The following is a 27,544-nucleotide window of genomic DNA, read 5'->3' as shown; positions in this document are numbered from 1 at the left end:
GAAGGAGTAAAAATTATTCGTTCATACCGGTGCATAAACTTCCGAACAAACAAACTTTCCTTTCAATTATGCTGCCGTACCTGGGGCCTATTTCACGAAACTTGGTTTATGGATTAAGCCGGGATTTAACAGATATCCTGGTTTAATATATCCTGGATCAGCGATTAACCGGTTTCACGAAAGATGGTTAATCTTGCAAGATTAAGTTAGCCAGTTAACCTGAATATGTTGAGGATTGATTCAGAACTCATTTTGCTGGGGACCCCCTGGAGCCCCCTCCAAGAACCACTTTGAGAACCACTGACTTAAATAAAATCTACCCCCTTATGAGTCACAGACGGGGGGGCCTCCAGCACTAAGTCTGCCGCTGCATACATGCGCGTGCGCACACACACACACACACACACACACACACACACACACACACACACACACACGGATGGACAGTGATTTTATCTCTGCCATTGTTGGCGATCTACAAGCTTTCAGATCTGCTATTTTTGGTGCACGTCACAGCAGCACACAACTCGATATAAATCAGGCGTGAATCCAAACCTAACCTAATTTAACCAATTAAATCAACCTGAATCTTTTCCTAATTGTAAGCCTAACGCCCTAATTAACCCTAAAACAACCACTTCTCTAGTGGGGACCAGGAAACCTTTCCTCACAATGTCTGTTTCTCAAATGCTACTATACTTGTTGTGGGGACATTTGTACCTCACAAGTACATGCACGCATGCACACACACACACACACACACACACACACACACACACACACACACACACACACACACACACACACACACACACACACACAGAGGACTGCGTAATCGATTTGTTAACTATCACAAGACACCATAAGTTATTGATTTGCAGTTACTGTAAGTGTTCGAACTGATGAGCTGTCTGTTCTGCAGTATAGGCGCACTACTGTAGTGTTTAACCTCTTTCCAGCTGGCGACAACCCCATTTTCTGCCCTTTTGGGCAATTGCCACTGTCAAAAACAGTGAAAATAGCATAGCTACAAGATAACATTCCGCCGTAGATTGTAGATCAGCTATTTCCGCAGTATAAAATCCTGGAGTCAAGACACAGACAGTGGATTATTTTCTTTTTTTTCTCTGTCTTCCTATTATGTGAAAGGAGTGGTTTCAGTCACCCAGGCACTGAAGATTTTGATTGGTCTCTGGGCGGGGTGGGACCAGAGCGATCCAATGTAAAATTCAAGTCACTTCCCTTCCTACTGGGATTGGTTGAGCACTAACCAATCAGCAATGATGTGCCTACAGTTAATGTTTGGAAATCAGACTGAGAGGGGAAAAAAGTAAACTTTGAGTGTAGCGAGCCAGTCTGGATTCCAGGCTAATAAAATAGGGTTTATGTGCTTAAAAGTTGGATCATTTAGACCTGCTTGACAATTCCCATTTTCATTAAATGAACATGTCTAGTCTTGGCTTCTTTACACTGACCCAGTTTAGAGATGCGTTTATTTTCTGTGGATGTGCGTATGTACGTCAGTGCAGATGTACACAGTAGTTGATGCTTCCCGACTAAGAGAAGGAGACAGCAGGTTACTCACTATGTAATAGGAAGTGTGTACTGTAGCTGCCTGGTGTTCACGCAGCTGTTTCATGGTTTCAGAGACAGAAGGTTGACACGGCTGAGGAGGAAAACCGAAGATCAGCAAAGGTCACGGCAGGTAATTGATTATTGGAGCCGTGGGTTCCCAAACCTTTTAGCTCAAACTAGTGGACCCAAGCTAGTGAAATGACTGAGCAGATCTACAAGTTTGTGGATCTGCTATTTTCTACTTTATTTATTTATTCATGGAAGTTATTAGATTTTTCATTTTATTTATTACTTGAAGTTGTGATTTTGTTTTTGTTTAAGCCTAATATATATATATATATATATATATATATATAATGAAGGAAACTAAACTATTTACTCACGAGTCACGACCCATGAAGAATTTGTGTGCGACCCATACATGGGTCTCGACACAGTGTTTGGGAAACAGTGGATTTAGAATCCCCAAAGACTGGGGGGGGGGGGGAGTCTCATGGGTCCCTTTATTTTTTGTTTCCTACATTTTGTTTTTCATTATTATTATTATTATTATTATTATTATTATTTCACAACATTAAAAAATAACATTCCCCAAAAATGGGAATTACAATTAATGAATTAAAAACAAATAAAGATAAATCAAAGAATTTCCATAAATCAGAAAACAAATGTTTAAAATAGCCGATCTACAAGCTCACAATGTGGCACGAAGCGACACGTTTCGAGCTTTTAGATCTGCTTTTCTTTTTTACTAGTTTGGGTCCCGGGCAAACGTCTAATTTATCTTTTGGGTCCTGAGTTAAAAAAATATGTTCTTTTATGCCACTGAGTGCAATATGAAGTTATTCATTTATGGATTCATCCCATTATGTTATGTTATGTTCTCTCAGAGCTGGAGAAGAGGATGGAGCAGGCGATTAAGGACAACCAAACCCAGACCGCAGAGAGCCAGAGCAGAGAGGGAGAGCTTCAAGACCAGTTGAAACAAGTAGGTTTTACTCTATTTATTACTGTATAGACAACCAAACCCAGAGTGCAGAGAGCCGGGGAGAAGGAGAGAGAGAGATCCAAGACCAGTTAAAACAAGTAGGTTTTATAGTGACTACAGTGAGGTTTTTTCTACAAGCTCACAACATTACATGAGCTTGTATATCAGATATTTTCACTACTTTCGCGACAGGTAGGGCCCACAAATGTAAAAGTAAATACTGTAATACTGTAAATACTGTAATTAATACTGTAAATGTATATACTGAGATACGAAGTTTCTGCCTGACAACAATGATTTAGAACACCACCCCGTTCTGAACGTTTCACCTCTGTCTGATCGGAGATCAGATTTTTAAATCCAGTAGTTTGTCATACAGTTCCAGGATCAGACCCAGAATTTCAAAACAATTCAGAATAGCATCACCCTGTTACCAGATGCTGAATATCAGAGCTTTAATCCTTGCTATTGCCATCTAGTCTAGTGGATATTATGAAGAACAACATACAGTAAGGAACACAATTTAGAGGCGTTTTGTGAGGATATGATTGATTGATTGATTGATTGATTGATTGAATACTTGTTTGGCCTGTTCTCATGTAATACTCCTTAATTATATTTTCCAACTGCATAACACTTATGTTATATAGGTTATATACACAGTACACACTCTTCATTTCTTCATTGTTGTTCTGTGAAAATGTAACTGTTGAATGAAACATTTGGTGGAGATTGGTCTTAAGAGTCTTCAGGAATCCAAAGAGTTGTGAATGTGTAATGTTAACTTTGAGATGTGTCTGTCCATGGTTTCCTTAGGCCACTGAGACGTCGCAGAGACTGACCAACGACCAGCACACGCTGGAGAGTCAGGTGAGGAAGAGCATTAATGTGGATCTGAATAATACTTTATGAATAATACTTTGTCATGCATGGTTGCATTTCTGTACCAATGCACATTTGTATGCCTATGCATAAGGATAACCTCCCAGGTTACTATGCATTTCATTTAATCACGCAGGCTGAGTATGACTTAGATTTCTTTTGTCACACTGAGTCAGTCTGGCGTGAATGGCTGCAGGGGCTGGTGTCCTTTCTCATCCTCTTCTTCTTCCTCCCGCTTTCATTTCTTATGTTTCACCTTTACTCTTTTTTCTTTTTTTCATCCCAGGATTTTTGTAACCCTTTTTTCAACCAGTGTCAATTGTCCAATGTAATCCTGGGCGCTACACTCCCCCAGTCAACCTGGGGAGAGCAACGGACTGACCTCATGCTTCCTTCAATGCATGAGGAGTCCAAGCCGGGAACACAATCACTTGATTAATCATAAGATGCTCCAATGCGCCATTTCTGTAGTGTGAATCTACGGAATGTCATCTATATATTTGAATCTCTCTGCCCTCCAAATCCACTCAGAACCGCCCGCCCCCTCCCGGTGGCTGTGTGGGATCCAGATGGTCAGTCTCATGACAGCCATGCAAATGGGAGATTAGAGACATACATGCACTACAGACATCATCATCATCATCGGTTTAAAGTCTGCTTTCCAGGCTCCGCTGGCTTACATACATACATACAGACAACACTAACTACGGTATATATACTGTCTGTGTACACTGCACACACACTGCACACACACACACACACACACACACACACACACGCACGCACACACACACACGCACGCACACACACACACACACACACACACACACACACACACACACACGCACGCACGCACGCACGCACACACACACACACACACACACACACACACACACACACGCACACATGCACGCACGCACGCGCACACATACATGTGCAGTTGTGCACACGCAGTGTAAACTGTGAGGGACACGCATTATGCATTTCAGGATGTTTGTTAATACATGCGTTCTGTATAACTTTTTCATTATTCCATTCCATTTCATTATTTATTTGCACAGAGCACTCCTGTCATGATGACGGTTGTTTTGATTTGTATTCAAAACATTAACGTACAGCCAGCAATAAAAGAGAAGTTCCTCTGAATATGGCTGGAGCTATATTAGTGGACAATATGCAATTCAACTAACTAACTAATAATTAATAGTAGTGGTTAGTAACGGTTTGGACATACAAGGTTTTCCACTCGACAGCAGGGACATGTTGTAGTGGCACATGCTGTATGTGCACTTGTGCAGTGATGCTCTCTTATGTCTGTCTGTAGGCATTTAGCCGTAGGCTGTGATGTAATCATGTACATGACAAGTGAACTGGAGAGTGGCGTGTGTGCGTGTGTGCGTGCATGTGTGCATGCCTGCCTGCGTGCGAGAGAGAGAGAGAGAGGGGGGGGGGGGGGGGGGGGAGAGAGAGAGAGAGAGAGAGAGAGAGAGAGAGAGAGAGAGAGAGAGAGAGATGGTGGATGCCTGGCTGGGCAGAACATTGCTTTATTGACTGTGGACATGAAACTCTCCTGGGCTATTTTGTGGTATTTTCTATTTATTATAAATACCACACAATAAACATGTGAGTTATTTATTCATTCTGATCGGAGATATGGACACTGAAGAAAGGTGTTCCTCATTTACAAAACTCAAAGTATTTAATTTGAATATAACTTTTTGACAAAGTCGACTTTAATTATTTTGATTATTCCTGTAATTTTTCCAACCAGAGAGATAAATGATTGGAATAAGTGTTTACATGTTGATCTGGATATTTAAACCACCCCTCTCAACCAAAATGAGAGAATTCCTTCCAATCGGACCTGATTGGACTATTCTCTTCCAACTGATGTGGCATTTATATTCTGATTGAGCTGTCATTCTGAATATTAGTGGAATATTCAGATAATTTATTCTGATTGAGCTGTTATTCTGAATATTATATGGAATATTCTGGTCCACATAAACGCTGTCAATGTGGTAGTGCAGACGGAGATGATGATGTGACCACTTTCAAACTGGCCTCCCTCTTTTTGGGGCACGCCATTATAGGCGAAAATCATCAAATGTTTCGAATACATGCAGGCTGAGCTTGTAGATCTGCTGTTGTTAAAATTTAAGTGGTTAAATCTGGTGTTTGTTTGGGATAGAGATGGCAGGATCAATTTGCGTATATGGTGGTGAGCGATAGTGAATGAAGGACGGCGCACGTTTGTTTGTGGCGCACGTGCCATGCGGGTGTGTGCATATGTCTCACACACAGCTGCAGGGGGGGGGGGGGAGTGTAGGAGGAGCTTATTGGGGGTGGGGGACTTACATAATCAAAGAGCGTTGCCTCTTTAATGCAATGGGGGAGAGAGCGCTCAAAGGCAAACATGCTCCCTCTCTCTCCCTCCATCTCTCTCTCTCTCTCTCCGTGCATGACTGGGGATGATGAGGGCTGATGGTTTATTGATGCCAGGCTTGCGTTAGTCACTTTGCGTGTGTGTTGTTATAGATGGAGGAACAGTGGTTACAACACACTTGTTTTTTGGTGCAGTGATTGATGAAAAAAAACAAAAACAGAACAGTTTGTTGAGGTTGGGGAGCAGAGTCCGTAGGATAGGATGGACGTCAGGGATTCTCACCTCAGTACCAGGTACAATTCAATGTTGTTTCTACTGTCTTCAGCTTATCGGGAACCCCATTCAGGGCTGTCCCGATTGCACATTTAAGTTGACAATTAAATGTCACACAAATAATCACGATTTAATTGTGTTTTTTAAATTGGAACAGTATAGAAATGACATGTTTTTGTAATATAGAAATTATGTTTGCCTTTTAGGCTTCGTAATGAAAAAATGCACAGGGCAGATATGACAAATAACTGAAATGTTATGATGAAATTACTGCAATGTTTATACATTTTATATGTTAAGTGACACGTTTTAAACGTGTAGATCTGCTATTTCTGCTTTATTATCGTGTCCATTTTTCAACATGGACACGATTATGACAAAATAGTTGCGATTATCTCAAATAATTGCTATTAGACCTTTATGTAATACTACTGTGGCAACTCTAAACCCATTTAATTATGATAAAATTAAAAGAGCTTTATGACAGACATGTATGTAAGTTTCTGGAATGCAGTGCGTGCACCATGCCACTTTATATAGTACGTATATGTGTGCTTGTAACTCTCATAAGATGAATTCAATTGAATTCAATTGCACGTCATACATATAGATGATCTACAAGCTCGCAACATGTCATGTTGCAACGCTTTGTGAGCTTGTAGATTGGGCTATTTTGAGAGCATGTAATGACTTTCCCAGTCTAATTTGTGTGAGGCTGCATTCAGTAGAGAGTAGACTACTTTTGGCTGAGGTGCTAGAGTCTAGCAGCTAGACGGTAACCTACAGTACTAACCTTGACCAAAAACAGCAGAAAGATCAGTCATTGTGCATGTTTAGTACGTTAATGTTGTAACCTATTGCAAACTGCATGTCTAGTTTAATTATGAATTAATTTAATATTATGTATTTAGTTCAACTTGATGTCTCTCACTCTTTCTCTTTCTCTGTGCATGATACATTGTTAGGAACATGTTTAGTATGTTCATGTGACATAGACGTCTGTCCTATCCACACATTGGATGCTGTGTCAGTTTATTAAAATGACACGTTAAGGACCCAACTAGCAATACAAAGCTTTATTGTTGCTGACCATGGAATGTAATGTTAACGAGGTTTGCATGAGCGAAACATATTGTTAGTTGGAGATTTACCCAGACCAGTCTGACAATCAGTGGTGGAAAGTAACTAAGTACATTTGCTTAAGTACTGTACTTAAGTACAATGTTGAGGTACTTGTACGTGAGTATTTCCAATTTCCAATACTTTTACTTCTTCTACTCCACTACATCTCAGAGGCAAATATTGTACTTACCTCCACTCCACTACATTTATTTGAAAACTTTAGTTACTAGTTACTTTGATTATGATTACAAAATATACATTAAACACTTCAACAATTTGAAAATAGCCGATCTACAAGCTCGCAATGCGACACATTGTGATCTTGTACATCTGCTATTTTCTAAATAATTTGAAATGGGACATTCTGCATGAAGAGTACTTTCTACTTTTGGTACTTTAAGTACAATTTGATACCAATACTTCTGTACTTTTACTAATTTTTAATTGCAGTATTGATACTGTACAATTGATAAACTACAAAATGGGAATAGTTTTTCCACCACTGCTGACAATACAACTGAACACGGAGAAGGACTTCTCCAGACAGAGCATAACTGTTAATGTACAATGCAAAAATAAAGGCATGTGACCTACAGTATATGTTGGATTGTGGTACATGTGGATTATTATTATTTTAACCCCATTCCATCTACAAAGAAGGCGATGATTTGGAATCTATAATTTATTCTTAGTCTTAAATTAATGATTGTCCCTTGTTGGCTCTACGTTAGAGCTGGTGAGATCATAGATCTTCATGTGTCTATGAAACAGTCGGCAGTTGGAACAGACACGTGAAGACTCTGATGCTTGCATTATTCACCACGTTATTATTTATAAATGGAGAGGTACAGTATATTGAATACATCTTGATGTCTCAATTTTCTTTGTCTGCTTTGCCAAACAGAAGCTGTTTGGAAAACTGTTAATTAAACCCTATATGGTTGACCCGGAGTTCTTCAGGGCTCTCTCTTCAGTTTTTGCTCTACATTAAAATGTGAGCTTGTACTGTACTTGTACTGCGAGTTTCCCCCAGAATTCAGACGCTGTCTGAGGTTTAAATGGTTAAAACCACAGTTGACAGGATTCTTATGTTATTGTTGTTGTTATTCTTATGCTGAAACAACGTGTTTTTCAAGTGTTCCCCACAGAAATGTGACGCTAGGTTTCAGTGCTTAAGAGCTCATAAATAATTGGCGCTGCCTCGCGGTTATAATAACGCTTTTCTTTTTTTCAACTTAAATTTTATTCATTTTTCATGAACAGAAATGACATACAAGGACATACAGAAAGCAAAAAGACAAACAATCGAACATTTCAATATGTGTTGCCAACTCAGTAAATAAAAAGTAAAAACAGTAGATAAATGCTATAAATGCTTGTAGGAGATCACACACAGATAGGATAATAATAAAATGAAAACATTATGTGAGCGTACACACACACACACACACACACACACACACACACACACACACACACACACACACACACTGTTCAGGGAAAAATAACAAAAAACAAAGCAAGAAATATATAATAACGCTTTTGATTACTTTTAAAGTGATGATCGCCAGATTAGTTATGGCCGATTATGGGGTGGATTTTTCAAAATAAATTATGCCTTTTCTACGGCCGGCAGTAAGGGACATTTGACTGAATCGCGGGTTGGCAGTAAGATGGCGGCATGATATTATTGACAATTTGTGCGGAGGTGATTAAAGGACAAAATCATTATTATTATTACAAATGAGAAGTTTTGTAACAGCATATTATGGTGGTAATTTGCTAAACAAATAGATTGTAACCTACAGTATTCTTTTCCTTTCTGCTTTTCCCTTCAGGGGTTCGCCACCGCAAATCATCTGCCTCCATCTCACCCAGTCTCTATGTCCTCCTCTTCTCTCACACCAACTAACTTAATGTCCTCTTTCAGTACATCTTTCAGTAAATCTCCTCTTTGGTCTTCCTCTAGCAGGAGCCTGGCACTTCCAACCTCAGCATCCTTCTACCGATGTACTCACTATCCCTCTTATGTACGTTTCCAAATAATCTCAGTCTTTTTTCCCAAACTTCTGATGCTGTTTTTTCAAGGCCAGTAAGTAGGCGTTCCTGCATAACTTCCGGGTATGATGAGGATGTCACGCACATACTGTACCCTCTGTTCAGTATCTTAAAAGTTCGGAACTGGAACCAAAAAATGGATGCCATGAAAGCACCAAGGTTCCAAGAATCTAGAACGGAACCAGTTCTTGAACCAAAGTTCTTTTGGTGGAAAAAGGGCCAGAGATGTAACATGTAACATTTTGTGATCTCTCTTTTTCATCTGTGACATCTGCAGCTTGATGTTCTGAAGCAACAGAACTCTAAACATCAGGAGGAGCTCAGTCTCTCTGAGGAACGCAGCCGTTCAGAAAACCAGCGCGTTGGAATTCTCTGCAAGGAAATGTAAGTTACAAAGAACAATATTTAAGTTATAATGACTCATATTGTTCTTGTTTTTGAGTTTTGAGTTAGTGAAACATAATGTGAGGGATATTAGCCAAATAATCTTTTATGTTTTTAATTATATGAAAACTCAAGTTCAATTGTTTATAAAGTTATTCCTATGTTTGCCTTGAGGGGGGTGGACTTGCAAGGTGCTACCATTGCTCCAAACCACACCAAAACTTTGCACGAACACTGGTATAAGAATAGTCAGTCAGTCAGTCAGTCAGTCAGTCACTAATAGTTTGTCAATAGTTGTTCTGATCAGCACAATATCGAATTATGTTTGAAAATGTGTCCTGTTTTTAACCCATCCAAGCTAATTGGATCAGTGGGCGAGTGCCTTTATGCGCCCGTTTATCTCACCAATACTGTATTTCATTCATACATTAAGTCTAGTCTAGGGACAGTAAATGCATTTTATATATGTTTAATAGAGAACCAAACAAATACCTATGATTATGTGTTATTATTAACATTTTTATTATTCTTTCAAGAAAGCAATAAACATTCATTGCTTATTAGCTCACTGGTTGCCATAACATTGTCATTCTTGGCGAGCTACGTCTTGCTCATTAAAATGTTTGATCTGTCAGATGGCTGGCACAAACTAACCAGGTGCGTTATTATGGTGGAAGAAAACACACACACACACACACACACACACACATTGTGCTCCAGGGTCATTTATTTGACCACGTTTCGAGCCAAAGCTCGTCCTGACTGTGCCATCATGAAAGCTGGTGTTACACAGGCAGAACAGTTTTACTTTTTATGATTTTACTTAAATGAATGCCCTACTTCGTCATACTACAGTGTCACACCAAAGTACCAAAAATAGCCAATCTATCGATGACCCTGATGTATTTGTAATCAAGTCTGCTTTTTCTGGTTTTATCCTCAGTGGTTTTTGTATTGACCTGTACTTTCTTTGAAATGTTCTACAAACTGTTAATACAATTTTCATTCAATCAATCAAGTAACTGTTGAACATCTAACAGCAATGATTTAGTATACTCGGAAGTAGAATTGAGTGCAAGCCCTCATTTTCAATGTAGCCGAGGTTAATATAGTACAAGTACAATTAATAATACATCCAAAACATAATACATTATAAATCAGGGTAAATTACAAAGGAACTATGCAGGGAAACCAGTCAAACAAACAAACAAACAAACTGTACAAACAAAAATTGAAACGGGAGCAATCAAGTTTTGTTTTGAAGCATTCCTTTGAACTGATGGCAGGGAGCTCAGTTTTAAATAATTTTGGAGTTCATTCCAGGATGTTGGAGTACTTTCTACTTTAAGTACATTTTGATACCAATAATAACTTTTACTCAAGTACATTTTGAACTCCTGTACCTTTACTTGTAATACTGCAATTTCCACATTGCAGTATTGATACTTTTTCTTAAGTAAACAATGTGAGTACTTTTTCCTCCACTGCCAGGTTGAAAGAGGCTAACAGGGCTGCAGAGACACAGCTTGGTTCTACTTTTCTTCCTTCTGTTTGACAATGTGTTCCTCTTGTCTTCTGAGGCTCTGAGTCTCTTTCCTCAGCCTCCTCCCGGGAGGGAAGCTTATGTAACGCCTCAGCTTTTCATAGAACCGCCTGGCTCCGACACTGCCACTCCTCTCATTGTGACCTCACTGCGTGCGTGCGTGCGTGTGTGTGTGTGCGCGCGCGTGTGTGTGTGTGTGTGTGTGAGTGCGCACACCATGTGCTGAGTGTGGCTTTCTACATCTGAGAGAACAGCTGTAAACACTGCTGTGCTGTTCGCTCTCAGTGCTTCCATCCTCGTCAGATATGGGATTATCCATCTCGTTCATTTATTTTTAATCCATTTACCAATGTTTGTAATCCAGGACGCTTAACGTCCCAAATCACTGTGTTTTCACAGTCATCTTCTTCAAACATTTTTCTGCTATGCTCTTGTTTTCAAGTAAGGAACAGTACAGTATAGTTTTCAGTATAATGGAGAAATGGCATACACCACCTTTGACCACCCTGTTTACATTTTTGACCCGGCAATGGGCATTTCTTTGGCCTAAAGGTTCAAGAGATATAGGCCAAAACGTGAAGCAGCCTGTTATAGCACAGCCACAAAGCCCATTTGATCTTTGGCCTACCGGGACTGTGCTTGCAAAGTTTTACTCCGGAGATTAGTATTCACAGACACACGGACGGACAGGAGCCGGTTGGCCTGCCGTAGACGACTTATTGATCATGTAGGATTGATTTATCACAATGTGAACATTTCATCATGAACATTGAACATATGTTAAATGTCACTATTCCTTTTATTCTCTTCTCTTTTCCCAGTGAGGAGCTAAAACTGGCTTCCGAGAAGTTTCAGCACCTCAACGAGGTACAGAATAGTTTTGCACACAAATATTACATTTGGCTTAAAATCCTCCTTGAGCTCTTATAGATCTTGGTTTGTTGGCCCAGAATCAATTATTTAATGTTTTCATGTTTTCCTTGTTGTTTCCATCAGGCAGATTGGTTATGATAAAATAAAATGTCACTCAATGTTGAGCTTCAGCTTAATGTTATACCACTGTGTGCAGCTGTCACTCACGTACAGATTTATATTGCAGTATAAAGCATTTAAACACCTCACCGTTTTGACACAGTGACACTGAGTCACTGACACGTCAGGTAGAATTGCATGAATGTTGTTTTCAGATAATCCACAACTTAACATAGTATTCATGAAATTGTGATACAAGGCATTACACGGAAACATTCTCTCTGTGTTTATTTAACTCTGAAACCACGGGTCTATTTGGTTACATTTGTACTCTCAGTGTTATAAATGGATACATTGACACAGATCATTTAACCGTGTTGGCACTCGTTCTCTTATGTTATTGCTAATTTACTTGATTTGCATTAATTGGACCATCTGACAACACCACAGTCTGTTAACGCTTTTGAAAAGGCGACTATAAACCCTTTATTTCATCAGTATTTGCCTAGATGTACTTTTATGTGTTTTTAATTTAAACTTGAAACTTTTGTTCATTTCATTGTTTTTTTTGCTTTTTATGCCATGTAGCTCTTTGAGATTTGTTTCAAATATAAAGTGTTACAAATTAATGTATTATTATTATTGCAAATGAAGGTTGCAGTTAACTATAGAATTGCGCATTTCCTGTCAGTGTGTCGGGCACCAGTGTCTGTCGGGCACCATATGGTGCCCAGGTCTCGTGACATCATGTGACATCATCAGATGTGGAGACCTTGATGTCTCACAAACAACTGTTGCTGTTCACATTCTGCTATATAATGTAATGAAATCATAAGTGACAATGTGTTTTATCATAACCAATCGGCATGATAGAAACAACTATGGAAATGTAAATTAACGTTTACTATAAGGAATACTGCAGGCTTGGTGCTTTGACTGAACTTGAGTGTGACACACACGGTTGTAACTGCCTCTGTGTTTGTTTGTGTGTCTTAGAACCACGGAGAACGCAGGAGTCAACAGCTAGACATGATAGACAGGTAAGAATCTGTAGCCGGCCAAACCTGAACCAAATTTTGCCTGTTCTGGTGTTGTATGCATCAGGGCTTTAGGCTACAGCAGAGGTTCTCAGTGTCGACGACCCCCATCTCAAAACATCTGTTTCCAGGGACCTCCAGAAGAGAAAATTCACATTTGTTCAGTATTTCTTTCCAAAATAGCTTGATAACGATTTGCTATTTATCATATAGTCAAAGTATAAAATAATAAGGCTTAACTTGACTAAATCAGGCCTCCAGAACGTCTGGGGAACTGTGAAGCCACCCAAAGCTGGAACTGCAGGTGGGCTAAATATATGCGCGAGAAAAAGAGCGCGCAGCATGGGGTTTAACACGGAGTGCTGGTTCATGAATCGATTCAGGCGCGTTCACAGGGGTTAGCACTAACGAATATTGGGCACCAATTGTGGTGCCCAAATCAAGAAAGAAAATTTGATCAAGAAATGAATAGCTGGAGGTGGGGCAGTCCGCCCTCTAGTTTATATATAATAACTAAGGGCTAACTGATGGTGATGCTACATTAACTAATTTAGCTGTTCCCCTTCAAGGACCCCTGGGTGGCCCCCGGACCCCACTTTGACAACCACTGCTTTACAGAATGCTTTCAAATGGTTTTGCTATCTATCTCTCTCTCTCTCTCTCTCTCTCTCTCTCTGAGTCGATGTCAGTGTCTCTCCCTCACATACAGTACACACACAAACACACACACACTCACACCACACACTTCTTACAGTATGTATGTGATTATGTCTAACTAATGTTTACAGGGAGACCATTTCTAACCAGAAAACAGGATCCACTGGAGCCTTAATATCAGAGAAGGACCAGGAACTGGAAACTCTCAGGAATGAGGTACACACTACACGCACGCACACATGCACGTACGCACGCACACACGCAGTTGTACTAAATGCTTGCATTGTGCATTGTAGGAATTAACCATCTTACTGTAATTTCTTTTTACTGTAAATTGAATTATAAATAGCAAAAATAGACGATCTACAAGCTACCAAAGCTTCGCAATGCTACGCTTTGTGTGCTTGTACATCAGCAATGTTTTTCTACTTAAAAATAAAATAAAAATGAAACATTTGAGAAAAGTATATCTTTGGAAATTTGCCCAAAAGAGCTAAAATAGCCAAGTTTAATGCGGTTACTTGAGTCATGCGATCTCTCGGGAGCAGCAATAAGTCAAACAGGCTAGGTTTTGATGATTCGACGGTTTGGTGCAGATCGCAGTGCTGCGGGGCGAGAACGCCATGGCCAAGACCCGGCAGACGGCCGTGGAGACCCTGGAGCGAGACAAGGCCCAGTTGCAGAGCCGCGTCCAAGGCCTGGAGCAAAGGCTTCTGGGTAGGCAGGCCTCGGACGGAGGAGACAGTGGAGTTCCGTCCTCAGGTGAGCATGCCGTCCCGCATCACACCTGCCCTTAGTCTCGCCAAAGATGGTTAATTTAGGAAGATACACCATCCCGATGGGATAGATAGACACCATCGGCCACTGGGCCTTCACGTTCATTTCAGTGTTTGAATCATTTCGTTCAAGTTCACGACAATTTAACAAAGTATCTTATCTCATATTATAACATAAATACTGAGTCTGACATTTATTAACAAACCAAACCATTATGAAAACCGGTTGGGATTTCAGTGAGGGAGACATCCTTCTTCCATAGACATGCAAAAAACATCCATTAGGAGGCACAGCTTCCCGGACAAATTCACCCGCAAAATTACTTTTATTTTTGTCATCAATTACTCACTCCGTGAAGCCTTGATTTCTATGCTTTCGGATTCTCCAAAAGCATACTAGGGTACCTTATGATGTATTTCACCTAAATAATACACAACTAAACTGAACTGTAGTAGAAAGGTCAGAGGCTTTTTCACTTAGCCAGACTTTATTTTTGTGTAGATTAACATCGTAGTAGCACTACAAATGAGTACTGGATGTTACGTCAGTGAGTGTCGGTGTGTTTTCTATCCAGGTGATGCAGCTCTGGATCAGCTGAGGGACGAAAAGGAGTTCGCCGAAGGACAGGTATGGATATATTATGACACGAGTCTCCTTCAATTTCACTATGTCTGTCTGGGGTTCAACTGATCGTTTGATTCTTCTTGTGTTCTGTGCCAAGTCTCCTGGTTGCCTTTCCTGCCTTGTTTTCTGAATAAGGGAAAAAAAATTGAATCATGTGGATCCAAATGGGAGTTGCGTCTCTCCAAAGTGGATCTTGGACTTTGTGTCCACTGTGCACCAGCCGAGAGAGAGAGAGAGAGAGAGAGAGAGAGAGAGAGAGAGAGAGAGGGCAGAGAGAGAGAGAGAGAGAGAGAGAGAGAGAGAGAGAGGGCAGAGAGAGAGGGTATGTCATACTCGTATCCTCAAACGGGTATGGACTAGTTAAAGTTAAGTGTGCACAAGAACTTTGGCGCTGCCCCCCCAGGTTGGCAGAAGAAGTGTAGCACCCAGGATTACATTAGATGATTGACACTGGGTGAAAAAATGGGTTGCAAAATCGTGGCATAAAACGTTATTAAAAAAATAAAACGTTGGCATTGATCAGTCCAGCGGTTTGCGAGATTACTTCCAGACGCAGACGAAGACAGACAGACACGCAGATACACTGTCGGACCCTGTGTATCGAAAGCTTTTCACGTCCTAAAAAGCTTTTGTCGATGTTGCTCTTTGTCGCACATGAATATATTCTGTGTTCCCCTCTATAATTTAAGCCTCTGCTATGCCATTTAAAGCTACATAAGGGTCTGATTGTCCCTCTCTGCTCGTCTCAGATCAACTTCCTGAACAGTGTGATCGTGGACCTCCAGCGGAAAAACGAGGAACTCAAGGTCAAGCTGAAGAAGATGGCTCTGGCCGAGTTCAACGGCAATGACGGTACAGACGGGTAAGACACGCACGCACGCGCACACACACACACACACACACACACACACACACACACACACACACAGCAGGGTGTACAGTGTTAAAACCAAACAACAATCTCCACCTACCTCACTGTTTCTGTCAGATTGTCAGATTGCCACTGAACCATGACTGTGGAGACGTCCACACACACACACACACACACACACACACACTTTCGCTCACAGATTTTCCTCTCTCACTGAAAAGTGTCTGAAACGGCGGGGGTGTAAGATTGACAGGCCCGGCGACAGTTGCTAAGAGGGGCGGGATTTAGTGAAGGACGAATTACAAGTCCCCTTGTGCTGTAGTCCCTTACATATGCCGGATTTATCAAAGATGCTAGTTTACATCTGCAGGCCCCTCACAAAACAAATCAGGCAGACAGTGAAGCTAACCCATCTCTCCCTCTTCCCCCTAGTCTGGAGGAAGGAGCGTCGAAGCGAGAGAAGAAAGCGCCACCGCGTCTGTTCTGCGACATCTGCGACTGCTTCGACCTCCACGATACAGAGGACTGTCCCACGCAGGCGCAAAGCCCCGACTCCGTCCCACACTCAGCCCACCGCGGCAACCCAGCCGACGAGAGGCCCTACTGCGATATCTGCGAGGCCTTCGGGCACGCCACGGACACGTGCAACGATGATCAAACCTTCTAGAGATTTTCCACAGCGATCCTCTACCCTTAAACAGTTAAACACACAATCCCCTACCCTTTAAACAGTTATATTTAACACACAATCCCCTACCCTTAAACAGTTATATTTAACACACAATCCCTTACCCTTAAACAGTTAAACACACAATCCCCTACCCTTAAACAGTTAAACACACAATCCCCTACCCTTTAAACAGTTATGTTTAACACACTGTCTTAAACCCTCTAGTCTTAGAACACAACTTTCGTCTACACCAAATCTCTTTGCCAAAAACATCCGATCTACAAGCTCAAATGCATGGCAAAGTGACGCATTTTGAGCTTGTAGATTTGCTATTTTTGAGTAGTCATGCTGGGGTTCAAGTGGTTTAACAATTCCTTTTTTCTCTCCTTCTAATTATAGTTCTGACACTAGGTCCTGCAGAGCCAAACAACAGATTTTTCCATATATATATTTTTTATACTTACTTATTTATATATATATATATATATATATATATATTATAGTATATAACGTAATGTAATGTTGCGAGGTGTTTTGAATTCTTCACTCCACAAAAAGACTCTTTAAAACGTTTAACATAATAAGCTAAAGTGATCTGAATGCAATGCATAATAATGCTTATCCAAATATGCTGCTGTAGTGCAATATTAATGTGTGGTAAGAAATAAGCAACACATACTCTGCACTTGCCGTTTAATTTATAATGTCGCACGACATGTCGTGTCGCGTGTCAAAATGTTGCTGATCTACAAGCTGACGCGCAACAAGGTATAAATCAGGCTTTTGTTTTTTAACGTGTGATCTTTTTGCATTGTATTGTGTTTTTTTAGAAATACTGCATTTGGGCTGACGTTTGACCTCAGTTCCTGTTGTGTTTTATGAGTCGTTGATATTAGAGAAAAACAGGGAAAGGATGCACAGAAACAAACGAAAGGAGCGTTGTAGCGCTAAACTGCCTCTGCCTTGCTACTAGCTTCCTGCCGTCCGTGTCACATTCCATTGTCTGAGGCTAAGATATAATCATACAAAAATATGACTGCCATTTTCAAATGTAATTGGGCAACAGCCATGGCCTTTCACAGTGTATTAACTTAGCTATTAACCCATGGGAAGATATTTTAAAACTGCAACCTGGAACTTATTTTAATTATTAAATTTATATTTTAATCAGCCTATATGGAAGCACACGTTAAAGCTGCAGTCCATAACTTTTTTGTGTGTGAAACGCAATTGTACAGAACACAATCTGTATGGTAGAACATGACTAACTTTTAATGAGACTTTTAGATCCTGTGGTACAGTAGGACCACTACTTGTTGACAGGAGATATTGCATGAAGCTCAACATGTAATATCTCGCCACTATCCGTATCACTATCATTACAATGTGAGTACTTCTTCCATCACTGCCCTGGCGTCTGGTAAGCCACCTACTGGCTGACAAGTAGTACTGCCTGAAGCTTGCGTACACCATCCATATCTCCCCCTGGCCAAGTGGGGAGTCTGGTCAAAATCGGTGAAAATAATCAGTATTATTTTGAGACTGGTTCGATACCGATATGGCATTTTTATGGCCGATTTCGATACGCTACCGATTATATCGTGTATCTCTAATTAGGAAGTATGTTTTGTTTTTTCTACTTGAGTTTTTTTTTACTGAGATGTACATTTTGATAGGAAGGGAATGAAGGGAGTATTGTGGCGTCCCCGTGGGAGGGCCGCCATGGGGCACGTGACTTTTCTGCATTTAGCCAGCAGATGGATGATGCTCAGATGACAGCTCAGAGTTGAGCTGTCATAGGCGGTTAAGTGTCTTGCTCGGTGCATTTCATAGATTGGTGAGCCAGGCAGGGAAGCTGCTGACCATTCATTTTGCTTGCCCTCCCATGCAGATTGGCTACTTTCACCGTTTGATTTGTCCTAATGTTGCTGCTTCAGCTCTGAGCAGATCCACAACATCACGCATGCAACTTGAGGACGCACGCACTGGTGCTCGTTATTAAGCCGCAGAGTCGCAGAGAAAAATATTATGAGGATCGGCTTGGCGCATTTTGTTTTCCCCCTCGGCGAGTTGCCCTACACACAGTGCGTACTGTGCGTAAGCCTAGCGGTGGTACTGGAGCCGGGGGACAAATTATCACAGATTGATTGGCTACAGCCTCTAAAAATAACAGGCAGAGGAAAAAGTTTCCATCTAGCAGGGTGCACATCATTTAGGTCAACGAGAGTGTGTGCAGTCAAATCACTACACAGTCAACATCTGCAGAACATTCTCATTATGCAGTGTGTGTGTGTGTGTGTGTGTGTGTGTGTGTCTGTGTTTGTGTGTGTACTCATAGCACTTTTACAATTTAGCAGATGCCCTTAATCCAGAGCGATTTACAGTAAGCAAGAACAACACAAGGTAAATACACCAAATGCACAGAAATAGTCATCTAGGATCATACATGTAATTAAACTAAGGACCTATCATCCCTCTAACAGTAGAATATCCGTATTGAAACTATTTAACACTATAGGCTGCTATAGAATGCCAGATCAATAATGACCCTGCATCTGTTTTACAGTAAATGACATATTTGAACCTTTGCAAGGTGGTCGAGGCTAGGGCAAGTGCTATTGGGCTAACGTGGAGTGAAGAGGTGAGTTTTCAGACTACGGCAGAAGATTGGGAGTGAGTCTGCAGTTGTGCAGTTGTTTTCTAAACTGATTACACCTACAATACAAATCAAATCCGTTACAGAGGATTTGATTTAGATTGTGTTATGTCTTGAGAGGCATCTAGAGCAGGCTGTTGTGAGAACTAAATAAGGTTTAATTTAGCCACAGATAATTTACTTAGACAGGCCAACGTGAGGGCAATTTGCAAAGACAAGATAAGAAGTCGCAAAGGGAGAATAATTAGTAGGTCATCGGTTCGCCTCCGGGTTCCCGCCCAATGTCTACATGTCGAAGTGTCCTTGAGCAAGACATTTAACCCCTAACAGCTCCCCTCCCCCTGAGCGCTCATCGTGACCGTCTGACTGAGCTGCCATCAGCTGGCTGAAACTGAAAGTTAATTTTCCCCTGGGGATTAACAAAGTTCTACCGTACACGTACGGTCCTACAGGTTCCACAAACTTACTGAGATAAAGATAGTGTGTATTAGTATTAGTGTGTTCTATAGTAGCAAAGACCAGTGGTGGAAAAAGTACTCAAAAGTTTTTACAAAAGTATCAATACTGCAATATGGAAATATTGAAAATATGAAAATATGTTACAGGTAAAAATCCGGAATTCAACATTTACTCGAGTACTTTTAGTACCAACGTATTGACTTCAAAATGTACTTAAAGTACCGAAAGTAAAAGTAGGCTACTAATTGTGCAGATCTACAAGCTCACAATGTGTCGCGATGGCCGAAAAGTTATATAGGGCTAAAGGGGTTAATGTATGTTTTCAATCAAAATCTACAAAGTAACTAAAGTTTTAAAATAATTGTATTGGAGTAAAAGTATTGTACTTTTACTCCAATTCCTCAGAGATGTAGTGGGGTAGAACTTAGTAAAAGTAAATTGGAATCACTCAAAGTACAAATACCTCACTAACCCTAACCTAGTTACTTTCCGCCACTGGTAAAGACTACAGAACATACCCAGACCTCTAGCAATGTGCACTGTTCACTTTAAAAGTCAATATCCAGAATTCAAGACACATGTATAAACCATAAACCGCTGTTGTGATTTCAGGTCAAGGGTCAATGCAGATGACGTGTACTGTTCAAATCAATTATAGACAGTGGTTTAGATTGGCTATTTTCAAATGTGCTGAAGTGGTTAATGTTTTGTAATAATAATCAAAAACTAGTGACTAAAGTTTTCAAATATTTGTAGTGGAGTAAGAGTACAATATTTCTCTCTGAGATGTAGTGGAGTAGAAGTAAAAAAAATTGGAATTACACAAGTAAAGTACAAATTCCTTACAATTGTACATTGTACAAATGTATTTTACACCACTGCTTATAGACTTCATCCTTCAATAATTGTACCTGTATAGCAATTTGTATTTGAATCATCCTCTTGTTCTTAAGCACATGTCCATATCACATTGAATCTTACAATTTAACTATATATATATATATATATATATATATATATATATATATATATATAAAATAAAACGTATCATTGGCACTCGTCTTTGTAAATATGGATCAGAAATGTCCTGATAAATGTGCACACTGCTTCATGGACCAGAGAAAGATCTTTTCTGTATATGATCTTTTATTTTTTATGTATGATAATTCACTCCACGGACAAACACATGTATCTATATTAACAACTTAAGCACATTGTGTAATTTGTACTTTGATTCATCTATATTTTAGCACAGTTGTTTTCTATATCAACGCTTTCAGGCACCAACTATATACGGTTTAACAGTAAGTGTTGCAAAGCCTTTACAGATGTTGAAGTGTTGTATTATGTTTGTTTTCTATGTATTTATACTCCTAATAGTTCATTACAAATGCTATGAAACTAAATCATTTCTGGCTGTTTTCATTATGTTTCTACTAATCAACAAGAGAATACTGCTTAACCTTAGAACACTAAAACCAACTTTTGTCACAGCATCACTAAACCCGGGTATATTTTACGGATATTAAATGAAAGTACTACAGCAATACATGACAATTTGATTTTCTTTAATATTTCAACATGAAATTTCACCCCAAAAAATGGAGCTGAACTTCTCCTTTGCTCCACCCATTCCTGGGACATGTGAGAATGGTCCAGTGAAAAGACAAGAGTGAAATTCACCCGAATACCTGCCTGCTGTAGAAAAGTACAGCTGTGGGCAGAGAAACAAACCTACCTTCTATGATGTCACTGAGCGCATCATGAAGCTACCCAAGGCCCACCCACCTCAGACATGAGCAATATTATGATTTATGAAAATCACATCAACATAATTGTCCCGGTGAAAATCACCCAGGTTTAGTGTTCTAGTAGCTCTGGTCCATAGCTCTAATGCCGTTGCATAGCTATGGACCAAAGCTAGTGTTAATATGTCCCAAACTGGGCAACTTATGCTACAGCAGATCATAAATACTATAAAACACAGTAAACATACCGTACGTACATACAGATAATAGTGTAACAACAACTGTACTAGGCTATACGGTGCTGCGTTACTACTTGCCTATCGGGCCATGGCTCTTTAGTCGACTGGTATCGTACTGTGCCTGTGGAATGGGGATCCCGGGTTCGCCTCCCGGCCGAGGCTACATTGGTGGCAGTTGTGGGATATGGGTAACCTCTACGAGTATGTTCCCGGGGTGGCACAGACCTTAGAACGAAAATACATCGCATGGATGCAACTGGGACGTATCCTCAGTGATGTATCCCAAGGTCATCGGGGTCATCATTCATACCCCTCACTCAGGTGACTCAGCCGGGGTGATCAAGTCCCGACTTATGTCCCAGTAACTGCCCTCGATCAGACCCACTAGGGAAAGACCAGGGCCGCACAATCCGTTGGAACCACTCCGGAACTACTATGTCGGGACTGAGAGGTACAATTCTGGCATGTGGAGGGACTAGGCTCTGTGGGTTGCCTCCTGTCCGGGCCCTCCTACGTCTCACCAGGTCCACTCCGGCTCTCACCAGGAGTACACGTTACCCAAATAGTTGAATACACAAAAGCTAAGGCACTGGTACTGGTACTTCTGGTTTACCGGAACGGGGTTCAACTCCCTGCAGTGCCCTGCTCAATGTGTTGTATTTACCGGAAAAATTGTGTTGCGGAGGATGAGAAACATTAGCAAATTGTTTTTTTTCAAAAAATTGCGGAAAATTGCGGAAAAAACGATGGGTTATATCCCATGTTTTTTTATTTTTTATTGCGGAGTATTGCGGAGTATTGCGGAGGAATTGCGGAGTGTTGCGGAGTGTTGCGGAAATTCGAAATTGCGGAAATTGCGGAAATTGAAAATTGTGGAAATTGCGGAAATTGGAAATTGCGGAAATTGAGGAAATTTTGGACCGTGGGCTATAGCCCATATTGTACGGCATACTATGGCACGCCGTTTTTCATCATTTTTGAGCATATGAAAAAAATGAAAAAATAAAAAAAACGATGGGTTACAGCCCATGTTTTTTGAAATTTTGAAAAAAAAGGTTATCCTCGTTTCTCATCATTTTGGACCATGGGCTATAGCCTATATCGTACGGCATACTATAGCGCGCCGTTTTTCATAATTTTTGATGATTTGACAAAAATGAAAAAAACGATGGGTTATGTTTTTTTTAATTTTGAAGAAAAAAAATCCAGGCCTATGAGTCTATGCCACCAAGATCACAATTTTGAGATGACCCAGGTTGGGATGAACCGGGATGGACACCAATGCACCACTAGGTTTGCCAACCGCCATTAAACACGAGAGAAGAAGAAGAGATGACCCGGAAGTTCATTCCATTGTTGACACTACGAGTGCTAACCATAGTGCTAACCTTTATAACTCTATGGAGCTCAGCTAACTTTGGAATTGTTCCACTTTTGGAATATAATTCATAATTAATTAATGAATGCTTAAGTGTGACTTACAAACACTGAATGAATGAAGTCCTTAGTGAACCAGAGACTCCATGTGGCTGATGAAGAGATGCTTATGGGTCTTTAAATGAATTCTAGACGTCTGTGAGGTGAGGTCCGATGTTAGTTACCGGTGTGTCAGATTTGGATGAAATCAGATCAAAATGAAATGACATCATCCGTCGCCGTGGAAACGGCGTCTTCGGCGCAGATGTTCTAACGGCGACAGAACGCGTAGCTGTCCTCGCAAATGAAACTAGGGGCTACTAATATATACTATTCTCTGCCTATCGGGACGTAACTCGGACGGCGCTGAGTCGGGTCTGGTGGCCGTCGCAACGCTCGGCACGGCGACTCGCTCGGCTAGCGCCTCGCTCGGCGGTGCCTTACGTGGCTCAAGGCCACCAGACACGGCGCGCCTCCGTCGCGAGGCGAGGCGATTTCAAGTTGATCTGCTCTCACGTTAAACCGGCTTACCTGTATGTCAGTTTGGAACCTCTATCTACGCTGCGTATGCACTATGCTAGAGTATGTTATGACTGATTGATTGATTGATTGATTGACATTTGTATTAACAGTTTGTAGAATGGGTCACTCACCAAAATCCGAACTGGCTTTAATACCGATAACAAACTCATTGCATCTTGGTAAAACGGAATCAATTCTTTTTGGGTCCATCCATTCCCTAGTAGGGTAAATGTACATGATTTTAAGGTCATAGTAATCTCTAGCAAAGAAGAGGTAGAGGTTACATATAGGCTGTATATCCTTGACAATAAACTGACAGGTGAAAGCATGGCAACAAAGGCGATCAAAAGGGCTCTCAGGACGATAGCTAAAGCCCTCATACTGCCCATTTTGATTATGCATGCTTGCACGTCCTGGATCTCTAACATCTCAATGGCACAGAAAACTAAGCTCCAAACCTCCCAAAACAAACTAATTCGACTTCTTATAGGCCTGGGACCAATGACCCACCTATATGCAGAGCATCTTGATAGCATAGGCTGGCTCCGGGTAGAAGACAGTCAAACAATAGAAAATGGGTCAACATGCAACTCCATGCATAAAACAAATATGGTTAAATTCACCTTCCACAGCACTGCTATTCAGGTGTGGAATGCCCTGCCCCCTTCCCTTAAAACAACAAAACAAACAAAACAATCACTGCAGGCTTCCTTTAAAACAGGCCTAAAAATCATTCAGCAGGTTAGAGGGAGAGGAGGTGATCGCCTAGCCTCGCAATGGCCAGACACGAATATGCCGGTGGCAAAACAAAATTGTAGACAAATTCCATTTTAATGAGATGTTTAATCGTTGTTGTTTTAGATTATTGTTCATGACATGATGTGTGTGAGTGCATAAGACCCGATTGGAAACAAGGTCTTTCTTCGGTGTAATCCTTGACCAAAATGCTTGACTGTACATTGTGCTGTTTGCATTTTTTTATATTGTCTAATAAAAATATTCAATCAATCAAGCAAAGGCTAGATATAGTTCAACTTCAAACTATTTAACTGGTTTTGTTATATATTTTTTCCTACTGGTGATTTCCACAGAGCACCACAGGGAGAGGTCTACAGTATCAAGAGAAACGGACTCCAGAACATATCCAACGATGTCAGAGAAACAGTGAGAGATGGACCAGGGACGTGGACTGCAAGATGCAGAGCTGACAACTGTCGTAAAGTTGGACAGGACAGGTATGTAGTTTTATTTGTTACTGGTGGTTTCCATTTACTACTACAATTTGAGGTCTGTGTTACCAGACAGACTGATAAGTGGTAATTGTTTTTAGATAATAAATGGTCCTTGAGCCACTTGGGTGGTGAAGTTACCAGCCCACCTCTACGGAGTACAGGTGGGTTCAATTCATCGAAAAATCGTATCGTACAATATCGATACGGCAGGAAATTATCATTTACGATATTAAATATGATTAAATCTTTTGCATTCATCCTTCAAAACATTATTTATTTTTATTTGTATTATTTTCCTTGCTTTTTGTTTAAATGTTATCAACTACATTTTTCAAATTGATTTGGAAACGTATTTATTCTATATATTTGTCAAAACATCGGTCTAGGACTGCAAAAGTACATTTATTAGGTAATTATTCAAAATCAACGCATATCGTGATACACATTGACACGTTTGCTATAGGACGGAAGCATTAATCAGGCAACAGTTGAGTGTTTATGTGCCATGTTGTTTGAGTCTAAACAAGGCAGAGATACCTAGAAGTATAATTTCATAATCGTGCACCCGTAATGGCTAGTATTAAAAGCCAAGGCCTCTTGAGGGAGAGGGGCTAAAATAAATCAACATGCAAGTTAAAAGCAGATAAAGCAATATTATGAATCAGTCACAGGAAGAATACAAATCAATGAATGGTAAGAAAAAAATCAAGCAAGCAAGGCAGGGCAAACAGTCCGACAGTCAGTCCAGGGGACGTATACTATTTTACCTAAACAAAAATCTTCTAAAGAAGGATCAACTTGTATTAATCGACTCGATTAAGTACATTCATTTCAAAAGCGGCGGCGAGCTTTCCCGCGTCCGAAACGTTTGAGAAATGACACAGTTACCGTGTGGGGGTCCCCGGGGCGGCGGTGGCTCAGGGGTAGAGTGCCTGGATGGGAACCGCAAGGTTGCCAGTTCAAACCCGGGCTCCCCCAGAGTTACTGAGACACTGAACCCCTAATTGCTCCCGATGTGCTAGTTGGTGCCTTGCATGGTTTCCGCTGCCATCGGTGTATGAATGGGTGAATGTAATGCACAATCTATGTAAAGCGCCTTGGATAAAGGCGCTATATAAATGCACCATTTACCATTTACCATTTACCCGGGGATCCCTGGAACATCCAGTCGAGAAATGACAGAGTTATCGTGTTGCAGCTTAGTGACATCATAACACATACACACATACATACATACATAGGTGACCCCCGGAACATCCGGACCCCCAGGAACATGGCCAGGTGGCAAGTTCTGGCAAGCCTTCCCGCGTCCGAAACCGGTCAGAAATGACAGTGTTATCGTGTTGCAACTTTCCGTGCTCATTCCTTGCTCATCCGTGCTGGGATGGACATACATAGGGACACAAAGCTGCGTAATGGAGTGGAGGCATCGCTCAATAATTGCGAACGCAGTGAGCACTTACTATGAGACCTAGCAGATCATGTCTGTGTGTGTGTGTGTCTGTCTGTCTGTCTGTCTGTCCGTATGTCTGTCCCGCTATCCAAATATGGAGTGTGTTGCATCAGCAATCACTCAGCTCCATATATGGGCACAAAAGGGGCCAGTGATTTGTTTGTTGTGGACCTGGCCCCTTTTGTGCCCATATATGGAGCTGAGTGACACTAATTCGTAATTTATTCTAATTGTTATTGCAATTTACGATCTGCGTTCGCTTCCCGCGTTCGCGCGTCTTACTCGTAGCAGTAAAGCAATACAGTGAGGACATGAATAACTAAAGATTTTAAAAGCTCAACTAAAAACAAGTGTAGCAGTATGTACATAAGCTGTGCTTTAAAGATGTCTACAAAGGCTGCCTGTCCAAAATATAGTGGGAAGCTTGTTCCACGCCGTCGGCCCATAGAAGCAGAAAGCTGCTTCACCATGTTATTTTGTTGCCATTTTTTAGGCAACACAGCTGTAGCTAATGACATGATTTCAATAATGGATGAGTTTTGTTTTATTTTCTATTATAGTCAATACATTACATTTCATTACAGTACAGAACTGAGACAAAGTTCCATCACAGTGGCAATACTAATCTATCTAAGTATCAGATTGGAATAGTACTGGTGTTGATGTCTCACACCAATCAATCAATACCTTGCCCAAAACATAACATGGTGGACAGCAGAAGTCCATCCAGCTACCACAGCTGCAAAATAGAGGCAACATTTTATGGATAATTGTATGGTCCAAACATTGTTTAATTTCCTCATTAAATCTTTTACCTAGACTTCTTGCGCCTCGCTGGTGCAGAGGGAGAGTTTCCTGAACAGCAGGAGAGGAGCCCAAGTCTGGTCCTGGAGGAGCCAGAACCTCTGCAGTTTAAAGAGGAACAGGAGGAGCTACTTCAAAGACCAGAGGAGGCTGAAGGGACAACACTGTCATTACTAGCAGTGAAAAGTGAAGATGA

The 27,544-nt window shown here is 40.8% G+C and overlaps 1 protein-coding gene across 7 annotated transcripts in view; it reads left to right on the top strand.

Moving 5' to 3' along the window:
• The window catches only part of clip1b (CAP-GLY domain containing linker protein 1b), a 48,027-nt gene that overhangs the window by 17,484 nt on the left and 2,999 nt on the right, over positions 1-27,544 (top strand). For 5 of the 7 annotated variants that reach the window (XM_080756502.1, XM_080756501.1, XM_080756503.1 and 2 more), the window contains 11 exons: positions 1,648-1,705; positions 2,466-2,563; positions 3,380-3,433; positions 9,562-9,668; positions 12,033-12,078; positions 13,180-13,223; positions 14,009-14,093; positions 14,474-14,639; positions 15,229-15,281; positions 16,028-16,140; positions 16,582-21,467. In XM_080756502.1, the coding sequence (XP_080612628.1) occupies positions 1,648-1,705; positions 2,466-2,563; positions 3,380-3,433; positions 9,562-9,668; positions 12,033-12,078; positions 13,180-13,223; positions 14,009-14,093; positions 14,474-14,639; positions 15,229-15,281; positions 16,028-16,140; positions 16,582-16,816 (1,059 nt within the window). In that variant the 3' untranslated portion in view covers positions 16,817-21,467. Of the gene's footprint in view, positions 1-1,647; positions 1,706-2,465; positions 2,564-3,379; positions 3,434-9,561; positions 9,669-12,032; positions 12,079-13,179; positions 13,224-14,008; positions 14,094-14,473; positions 14,640-15,228; positions 15,282-16,027; positions 16,141-16,581; positions 21,468-27,544 lie in introns of those variants that run through there. The other 2 variants (XR_013963478.1, XR_013963477.1) reach the window with 2 other exon arrangements.

Source organism: Protomyctophum bolini, assembly GCF_963924005.1.
Source record: "Protomyctophum bolini genome assembly, chromosome: 22".
Classification (NCBI taxonomy): domain Eukaryota; kingdom Metazoa; phylum Chordata; class Actinopteri; order Myctophiformes; family Myctophidae; genus Protomyctophum; species Protomyctophum bolini.
The sequence above is the reverse complement of the archived record's forward strand: the minus strand, read 5'-3'. Positions and strand labels throughout refer to the sequence as shown.